The sequence below is a fragment of the Ananas comosus genome, linkage group 20 (genome assembly GCF_001540865.1).
Source record: "Ananas comosus cultivar F153 linkage group 20, ASM154086v1, whole genome shotgun sequence".
Lineage (NCBI taxonomy): Eukaryota > Viridiplantae > Streptophyta > Magnoliopsida > Poales > Bromeliaceae > Ananas > Ananas comosus.
The window spans coordinates 7,391,806-7,402,478 of NC_033640.1; the positions used below are offsets into that span (position 1 = coordinate 7,391,806).

Below are 10,673 nucleotides of genomic sequence, written 5' to 3' on the forward strand. Positions count from 1 at the left end.
GGGGGAGGGGGGGGTGGTGGAACCCTAAAAATGCACTCCCCAGCTATAGCACGAAAGGCGCCCCCAAACCTGTTTATGAAATGTCAAGGAATGAAGCACCATGATAGTCCATAAGCTATTACAAGTGAATGTCAGAAGATAGCAAGGCCATGTTAACAGTAACAACAGACATACCACTGTTGATCATTAACAACAATTTTGCCACATTGAGCTTGTACATATGGTCAGTCTTGCAGGTATGATATAGACGGGCCAATCTTTTAATAATTTGTCACAGCCAAGACGATTTGTTGCATTGCTGACTATTATTGATCTTATTACTCTGTCTGTACATTAGTTGTAAGCTATTAAGACAGAAGCTTTTAGCGTTTTAAGGGTTCATTAGCATAGAAGTTGTCACAAATATAGTAGTTCATTAATGAACTCATGTAAGACGAATTTGAGTATCTCGATAAGAGGCGGATTTTGGAACTGTGAAACTGCTAAGACCCAAAGGTCGTTTGATGCAAGTCAAGATTCAAAAGAAAAATAGTTAAGATGTTCACAAACTTCTATGAGCAGTTGGTAGCAAAGTTTGTAGTAAAAAAGATGTAAGCCTATACGATATTTTCAACAATAGTGTAGCATATTTCCATCTCTATGCTAATTTCTACATTGATTAGTAGGCGTAATGTGAGCTTGAAGAGTAAATTTATAAATATTCCCAAGAGAAGCATAAATTCAAGGGAAACAAGGTCATATTTTGCCTACTATTACATCTTTCACAGTGTGCCGCAACAACCAAGTTAACAGATTTAAATGATTCTATCCTGTAGCTTAACGTAACATTAAGCTATGACCAAGAAAAGAAGGACGAGCATACAGATTAGTAATGTTCCTTCTGTCAATGTAGTAAGAGGAAAGAATACTTACACCTTACTACAGCACCCTACATATTAGTGGCAGGGGAACTGTCTGATGCTGTACTTCTAGATGTTACCATATGATATCTTCAGCCATTTTGATGATTTCTTCATATATACTACTCTAAGCACATGCTTAAATGGAAGTTATGGTAAAATATGGAACTTTCAGGTAACTTGTTACGGACGTGATTAAAGATTCTTACTTCAACTGGAATACACAATTGTCCGTCTTAGAAAACTATTATTTCTCAATTATATTTCCCATCATCTTTCATTCCAGCATAACAGTCAGGTAGATAGGACTAGCTGAACACAAGCATTGACTCGTAGCTGCAAAACCATATAGCATTCCTGGCTTTGCATCTTCCTTGAAAATATTTTCTTGATAGGTTTACAATAGCTTTGCTTCTTCCCTCTATTTGACTATTTCATAGATCGTATTCTTACCAGAAATTTGTACGGCTTATCAGAGAGATATTAACAGCTAGACCTTGCCTAATTTCACATGAGAGTGCCCGTAAAAGCTCTTTATATGTAAGAGAGGTAAAGCTAAATACAATGAATAGGTTTCCTTCTAAAGAAACCTCACGAAAGGACATTCTAATCAAAGGCTGTTCAGTTCAAGATTTGTAATTTTCTGGTGAAATGTTGTGCATTTTTATATTAGGAATGACAAGTATGTTACTAAATTATTGTAACGCTCCAATAGTCCCACATCGGATGGGATACTAATTCTGATCGGTTTATATGAGGTCTTGCATGCTAGTAATAATAATTAGGCTTAAGTATTTTGGATCGATGGTTTGGCTCAACGAGTTATTATTGCTGACGGGTCGGGTCGTTACAAGTGGTATTAGAGTCGAATACCAGTAGGAAGTGTGAGAACTAAGTGCTATGCGAGACAAAGTGCTACACCAACGAATTTAGTGGGAGCCACCTCTTGAACCCATAGGAACGACCTCTAGAATCTCACATCGTCTGGTAATTCTGGTCCTGATCTGTCTGTCTGTAAGGTAATTCTGGTCCTGATCTGTCTGTCTGTAATATGGTTTGGACCCGACGAGGACGTCAGGGTCTAAACAGGGGGAGTTTGTAACACCTCAATAGTCCCGCATTTGATGGGATACAGATTCCGATCAGTTTATATGAGGCCTACACGCTAGTAATAATAACTGGGCTTAAGCATTTTAGACCGGTTGTTTGGACCCAACGAGTTATTGTTGCTAGGGGGTCAGGTCGTTGTAATATTATCAAATATAAAATTAACAGTTCAAACGACAAAAATTAGATCAAAGCAAATCAGATTTTGATAGTTTTAATTCCAATTATCAAGAGATAAATATTCAAAAATAATCATATAACTATGCATAAGAAGGCTAGATGTGTCGACCGCGAACCAAGAATGCCGATAGAGATCAAGGAACACAGCTACAGTGACAACGGCCACGGATGACGGCAACAATGATGGTGATGAATGGCGTCGCGCGCGCATACGGGAGAGGACGGAAGGCCGTACGAACGTGAGAGGAATAGAGTTGGCGAGAGAGAGAAAGGAGGAAAATGAGAGGTGGGTGGGTTAGAATGCTACCACTAATGGGAATCAAAATAGAATTAGGTATTAAGGATTAATTAGACACAATATACTGTCGAGTCCCTCAACGATTAAAGTTTACGTAAAGGTCCACAATTTATAAAAAAATAGAACAAAACAAAAGAGATAAAGTGCAGAGGTGCCACGTTATGGAGCCGGAACCTTTGCAGCTTAGAGAAGATCTATCTTATGATGAACAGTCGGTACGTATTATATGTTGGCTTAAATAGGCCAACATCCTGCCCTGTGGCGAGAGGCCATGTTGGGCCAAGTCATATTCGAAATTGCGTGAGGCTAGGTTGGCCAAGTCATGTTTGAAGTGGCATAAGGCTGGGTGGGCCGAGTCACAATTGAGACCCGTGGGCGCTGTATCTGTATGCTTTAAGTGAATTGGTTGCGTATTTCTAACAGCTCGAGCTTTTGGAATTAATGGTTAGCGCCAACGATCCGACAAGTGGTATCAGAGCCAGAGGTCACAGGTTCGATTCCCATATGCTGCAAATATGTGCAGATGCTGAAGGAGGAATTGTTGGCTTAAATAGGCCAGCATCCTACCCTGTGGCGGGATGTCATGTTGGGCCGAGTCATGTTTGAAGTGACGTGAGGCTAGGTAGGCCGAGTCACAATTGAGACCCCTGGGCACTGTATCTGTATGCTTTAAGTGAATTGGTTGCGTATTTTTAACAGCTTGAGCTTTTGGGATTAATGGTTAGCGCCAACAATCCGACATTGTGGACCGAAAGGAGCAAGTTTTGAGAAGACGAACCATTCCGTATGTTAAAGTCCAGTGGAGCAACCATTCTTAACAACAAGTTACTTACGAGCTCGAGGAGCAGATATAGGCGAAGTACCCTCAGCTTTTCGAGAACTAAGGTATGTTAAGTTTAGAGGACTAAACTTCTTTCTAAAAGAGGAAGATGCAACACCCCTACACTTTATTCCTTTTGTTTTGTTCTATTTTCTTATAAATTGTGGACCTTTTCGTAAACTCTAATCGTTGAGGGACTCGGGAGCATATTGTGTCTAATTAATCCTTAATCCTTAATTTTGTTTTGATTCCCATTCGTAGCAGCACCCTAACCCACCTACCTCATTTTCCCTCTTTCTCTCTCTCATCGACTCTATTCCCCTCATGTTCGTACGGCCTTCTGTCCTCTCCCGCATGCCCGCGCGACACCATTCATCACCATCATTGTTGCCGCCATCCGTGGCCGTTGTCGCCTCAGCCGTGTTCCTTGATCTCTATCGGCATTCTTGGTTCGCGGTCAATGGCATCTCGTCGTCGACATTATCGTCTTTGAGAAGGTTCCTTTCTTTCAATTTTTTTTATCCCTATTATAATCTCGAGAATATCTAACTTTCTTATCCATGATTATATGATTATTTTTTAATATTTATCTCTTGATAAATGGAATTAAAACTATCAAAATCTGATTTGCTTTTGTTCTAATCTTTGTCGTTTGAACTGTTAATTTTATATCTTGTATATTGTAACGACCCGACCCGCCAGCAATAATAACTCGTTGGGCCAACCCACCGGCCCAAAATACTTAAGCCCAGTTATTATTACTAGCATGCAAGGCCTCATATAAACTGATCAAAATTAGTATCCCATCCGATGTGGGACTACTGGGGCGTTACAAATTCCCCCTGTTAAGACCCTGACGTCCTCGTTGGGTCCAAACCAGATCACAGACAAACAGACCAGGACCAGAATTATCAAGCAATGTGAGATTCTAGAGGTGGCTCCTACGGGTTCAAGAGGTGGCTCCCACCAAATCCGTTGGTGTAGCACTTTGTCCCGCATAGCACTTAACTCTCACATTTTCGGTTCGTATTCGGCTCTGATACCAATTACAACGATCCGACCTGCTAGCAACAATAACTCATTGGGCCCAAACAACCGGCCCAAAATGCTTAAGCCCAGTTATTATAACTAGCGTGTAGGCCTCATATAAACTGATCGAAATCAGTATCCCATCCGATGTAGGACTATTGGGGCATTACAATTATTAAGCCACTTAGGTGAGAGGTTAAGAACTAGTATATTCTTATTAATGGACAAATAATAATTCCCATAACGAGAATACCTCCTAACACATGGTAATCTAGTATTCCTACCCTCTGTTAGTTAATTCGCGTTTAATTCGCGAATTATTCGTGAATTTTTTAATAACCGAATTAAACGCCCGTATCAGTATTTTTCAGAAAAATTCGAAAAAAATCACGTTTTTTTTATCAAAAATAATTATCCGCGAATTATTCGCAATTCGCGAACGATTCGCCTCAAAAAAAGGGCGGTGGCTGGACTCGCGGGTAGCGCCGTTGCCGCTCTCGTCGCCAACTCGTCCGTGTCGTCTTCGTCGTCCTCCTCTGCCGCTCTCGTCGCCGAACTCGCGAGTGTTTGAATCTATATAAAATCCTTCCGAAAAAGAAATTTTGGTTGAAAAATTCTTTTCCCCATGTTTGGTCGTTCGAAAAAGGTTTTTGGGAGAACAAAAGGGAGTTCGGCAGAGGAAGACGAAGAGAAAAAGCACTTAGGGCCAGTCACGCACGGTCCACGAGGTCACTGTCTCGTGGACCGTTCCTTTTCAGCATTTAGGAGTATAGTTGCGCGCGGTCCACGAGGCGGCCTCGTGGACCGCTCCCTCACATTATACATATATATATACATATATATATACATATATATATATATATAATATATATATTTTATTTATAAATATATATTTATTTATTATATATAGTATATTATTTTTATATAGAAATTTATTAAAAATATTTTATTTATAAGTATAATATAGTTTGTTATTTTTTTAATAATTAGTTTAATTTTGTATTTCTTATTCTTATATTCTTAATAAATATTTAGTATTATAATAATAGTATAAATTTGAAAGAAAAATTTAATTTTATAGCCGAATTTTTAATTCCGAATTTTTGATTGGTGAACATATAATATCCGTATAAATCACGTATCCGAATAATTAACGAATCCTTTTTTTAGCCATATTTTTTAACGAATTTAAACATTAGAAGACGAATTTTAACCGAATTATACCCGTACCGAATTTTTGCCGAATTCGAATTAACTAACTATGTTCCTACCATCAGAAATTAACAATAATTTCACTACTTCTATAACACCTTTTACAACTATCCAACTTGAATTGAATGGTAATGATTTGAATATTTTCAATAAAGAATACGAAGGATTACTGGAATATTACAAACTGTGAACTAAACAGGCCCTCAATGTAAAGGTCTAATCAAAGGTAATCAATTCTTTCCATCATGATTTGAATCCTCCTTGGCAATTGAGTAAAGACCCTCCGTATGAAAAGCACTTGAATCTTTCGATGTACTACTTTCTATGCTCCCCCTCAAACCTGGCTAGGGGCACGTCCACAGCCCAAGTTTGAGTTGTAATTCTTGGAACAAATCACACAACAATGGTTTTGTAAATATGTTGGCCAACTGTTGCCTAGACGAAATCCATAGGGTAAAAAATAAACCACGTAAAAGCTTCTCAAGAACAAAACTACAATCAATCTCGATATGCTGGGAGAAGGCGTTAAAACCTATGTTGGTCATCATACAATGGACAGTAATGTCATCACAGAAAAAAAAAAATCGATGATTGTGATTGAATACCAAGATCACAAAGAGTGAATAGAGAATTCAACAGACAATAAAATTGGGATCCCTACTATGTTCCTTAATAGGCCCCAAATGAATTTCAAAAAAGTGAAAGAAGAGGAAGGGTGCACCATAAATTCCAAAAAAGTGAAACAAGAGGGATAATTCGGACATCTACTATGTTCCGTAACCGGCCCGAGATGAATTTCAGCTGTTGAAGCAGCCTGTTTTTGCACTGGTTTTTCAGGCAAACCAGTGACTTGAGTTTCACTCCCAAAATAGGTTAATAGAAACTGCCAAAAGAATCCTATCTGGAGAGTTGATTAGTATGCAGCAGCCTTGAACAGATAGTTCCTCACATAAAAAATAAAAATAAAATAAAAATAGAAAACAGAGGAGTTTCATAACTGTGTAATATTTTCTTGGGTATTACACAGTAAGAGCAGAAAATCTATACATAATTCCATTTTCTAATGGCATGGGAATTGCATTGCATGCTTTATTACACATTTCAACTGAAAAAGACTACCAGTAAAGACGAAGACAAGTCACAGAAGTTGCATTGTACAGCTTGGTATGGTCCAGGCTACCAAGTTTTCGTAGGAAAAATCCCCATTGAACTGTGGTCAAGTTAAAGCATGTAAGAAAGAATCGACATTTTGTAACGACAAATGGGTTTCACCTTATTGAGCTATGATATATCGTACCTATTAAGTTTGTTTCAACTTATTCAACTATATTTCTATTTTCACTGCCCCGAACTAGAAATTTGATGGGATGATTGAGTCTTACTAGCCATCCCTAATGAACATGAAAATGCCCAAAAAAATTCTTCTCTAAGAACAAAAGGATAACGGTCAGATAGTACCACAATCCGAATGAAGACAAAACATCTGAATCAGAAAACCAGCGAATCATCCAAGTAATCATCCATAAACATACGAAGCAATTAATTCCCTATGAAATTAATCAAGCAACGCTTTATGCGAATGAACATACCTAAAATAATCTTCAACAAAGAAATGTGGACTTTGGGAGCAGAAACTGACCTGCACTTGGAGCTGTAGCTGCTTGAGGTACTCGATGGCTTCATCAAGCATCGACGCCTTATCTGTCTACACCGACGCATAAAAATTACAGTAAATAAAGGACTACCGAATGAACCGGCATAATGACCCAAGTAGCTAGCCCACCAGTAATCAGAACTCTGTCGAGCCTAAACCATTGACCCAAAATCCATTAGCACAAATCACCACTAAGACTAGTAACCCTTTTTTTTTTTTACCTTTTTCTAATCAAAATCTTTTATTCAAATCCGGCCAGAGGATACAAAAGGATGCTACTGTTAGTCTGTTTAGCTAACTTATTGACAAAACTTTGTCCGAAGTGTCAGAAACTTGTAATTAGGTTGTTGATGCTGTAGATAACAAACTTAATATCCCAACTATTAGCAACTTTGTTGGGCCTAAAACCACCGACTTTAAGTATGACCCACTTCGCTAACACTAATAACTCACCGCCGGCCCAAAATACTTAATCAGGTGATGCGAGATTCTACAAATGGCTCCTACGAGTTCAAGAGGTCCCACCAAACACGTGGTGTAGTACTTTATCCCGTACAGCACGTAAGATCATTCTCATACACAATTCTCTTCCCATCCGATGCGGGACTATTAGGGCATTACAAAAACACACCTTGTTAGAGTTGGGTATGAGATTCTGCAAGGCCTTCATCTTCTCATTGATCCGACTCCTCCTCCTCTGCTCCCAAGCGAATCAACCGTTTTACAAGAAAACCAAAAATAAAATCAGTGTAGATAAAAACACAACCTGCACTGCAGAATGCAGAGGTGAAAGATAACCCCAACCAACCTTCTCGGACAAATTGTGAACCTCGGCAGCTCGGCTTCTCTTGCTCCCCGAACTCCGCGGCTGGATCCGCCGCACGGGCTCCTCCGCCCCCTCCTGCAGCCCCCCATAATCATTAACTTTACCAGAAATTTACTAATCACTACCTCAAAAAAAAAAAAAAAAAAAAAAAAAAAAAAAAAAAAAAAACAAGAAATGAATCAATTCCCACCTCACTCTCGTCGAAATCATGGCCGCGGCTGCCCAGCTCGTCCGAGTCGCCGCCCGAGTACGGATCGAGCGAAGAGAACGGCATTTTCGCTCACACTCCAACTCCTCCTCAGAGGATTTATTTAGAAAGAAATGAGAGATCAAGAGAAAGATGCAGCAGCTTTTCCTGGGAGGAGAAAGAAAAGAAAATGTGAACTGGGTTTAGGACTCGGAATCACAATGCATTTATTATTGTGTAGAGAGAGAGAGTAATGTTTATGAGCTATTATGGGTTTGTGTGTTGGGTTCGGGTTTCTTGCGTTTCAGGCTTTTTTTTTTTTTTTTTTTTTTTTGGGTTGCTGCTGCTTATGTCTTTGGTTTTCTTTTCGACATGTGAATGCTTATAAATAAACATTTGAATATATTATTATATTATTGTTTCTGCAAAAGCGCAAAGTACAGAACAAATAATGGTCTTATCTGTGTGACGCGGTTGCTCTGTTTTCTTTTTAGAAAATTGGGATTGTAGTGTCATGCTTTGGGTTGCTCCAAAAGCTTTTGCCACGAAGAAAGTCTACTGTATTACTGTATCATACTTAAATCATATTAATAATAAAAGTAATGCTTCTATACTTTTTTTTTTTTTTCATTACCGTTCATTTACTCCCACTCAACGGTATAGATTTAATATTCTTAAAATTGTGACCTGCGCACAATAGCAGGTCATTTTAGGAGTGGTACCGCTTACCAGGTACCTCAAAAAAGGGTATTTTTATTTTTTAATAATGAGAAATTTAGTCATTTTATCTCTATTATATTATTAAAATTTTTATTCTCTCTTTATTTCTTTTTTCTCTTTCTATCTTTCCTCTCATATTTGGCATTTCATATAAAAAAATTTTCAAATTATTTGACAACAAGAACATGAGATTATTTTGTGAACCAACTATAGATTTTTTTTCTATATTCATCTTGAATCCAACCCGAATCATATATAAAGTTTAATATTATATTCGAATCTATATTTTAAAAATTTAAATTTAATATAAAATATTTTGAAATATGGTAAAAAGAAATAATTGTTTCGTGTTCCAGTCTTTCGGTTTGGATTTGGTTTTGGGTTTCGAAAAATTGGTTAGTTTTGGGTTTAGATATGGATTTTTGAAATCCATCGAATTCGGAAATAGATTTTGTAATTGTTAATCGGGTTCGAATTCAAATTTCTAAATATTGTTTTTGTCTGAAGTAATCCTAATCTTTTTAATTTTTATGTTTAAACTAAATTTGTAAATTACTAAACTAAATTCGTAAATTAATGCCTAATTAATGCCTAAATTAGGGTAATCAATCAATTTCCTAAATTAGTGCAAATTAATGTATAAATTTAGGATATTAATTAAAAGTTTCTTTAAATGTTGTATAGTTTAATTACCNAAATTTTAAGTATTTAATTTTTAAAATTTAAATTCATCGTATTTAGAAATAAAACTATTTCTAAAATTTCTATAATTTAAATTAATGCATAATTTGAGAAACACTAAAACATTTAAAGTAGATTCCTAAATTAATGCCTAATAATTGCATAAATTTGATTAATCAATTAATTTCCTAAATTAGTGCAAATTAATGCATAAATTTAGGACCTCAATTAAAAGTTTCTTTAAATATTGTATTATTTAATTACCAAACTAACCTTAAATAAAATAATTTTTTTACCTGCTAAGTATTAAAGTTACATTTTTACCCTCTATTAATCAACGGTTAAGATCTTTTTTATTTTTTTTTAAAAAAAGTACCGAATCATTTCTCTAATAATAATATATTAATTATAATAAAAATATTTTTATAATTATGATGTTATAGATTAATCTAAAAAAATTTATTTGATTGGTTGAGAACGTCAATGTCACCAATATAGCTAGTGCATTTTAAAATTTTTCTTTGCCATGAGAGTTTATACAGTGGTAAATTTTCAAGGCTGTGTTGTTTTTGTAAGTTGACTAAAACTTTGATTGGAATATATGAATAATTCTTAATTTTTGTGTATGAGTAATTGTCTATTTTGTTTTATGTAAAGGAAATATGATCTTAGATACTGATCGATAAATTTTTAACCAACTGTACTATGTATGGTTGGTGTTCCGCAACTGCAGTTATTTTAAAGAAAATATTATGTGTACATTTTATACAGTGATGTAAATTTTATAATACATTAAAAGATGGTTTGAATTAGCATCTGAGTGAACAAATTTATAACAAAAAAAACAAAAGTTCTACTTAAAAGAAAGCCAGTAAGTGAGAGTGTTGTATGAGTTGATTGGAACGATATATTTTAATTGATACTTCTTAATATTTTATTTTTTTTAAATTATTCTTTGCTGATATATTAATTTACCCTTTGCAAACTAGTTTGCATGTAAAAAATGCCTTTAATTTTTTTTTGTTAGACTATAATAGAAATCTAATAATATGTTAGTAGG

The 10,673-nt window shown here is 36.0% G+C and overlaps 1 protein-coding gene across 2 annotated transcripts in view; it reads right to left on the minus strand.

Moving 5' to 3' along the window:
- Positions 1 to 8,711, minus strand: part of LOC109725427 (transcription factor SPATULA-like) — an 11,071-nt gene extending 2,360 nt beyond the window's left edge. The window contains exons 1-4 of one of the 2 annotated variants that reach the window (XM_020254619.1): positions 8,216 to 8,709; positions 8,008 to 8,100; positions 7,831 to 7,896; positions 7,185 to 7,250 (exon numbers count right to left, since the gene is read on the minus strand). In XM_020254619.1, coding sequence (XP_020110208.1) covers positions 7,185 to 7,250; positions 7,831 to 7,896; positions 8,008 to 8,100; positions 8,216 to 8,299 — 309 coding nt within the window. In that variant the 5' untranslated portion in view covers positions 8,300 to 8,709. Of the gene's footprint in view, positions 1 to 7,184; positions 7,251 to 7,830; positions 7,897 to 8,007; positions 8,101 to 8,215 lie in introns of both variants that reach the window. The other variant, XM_020254621.1, reaches the window with a different exon arrangement.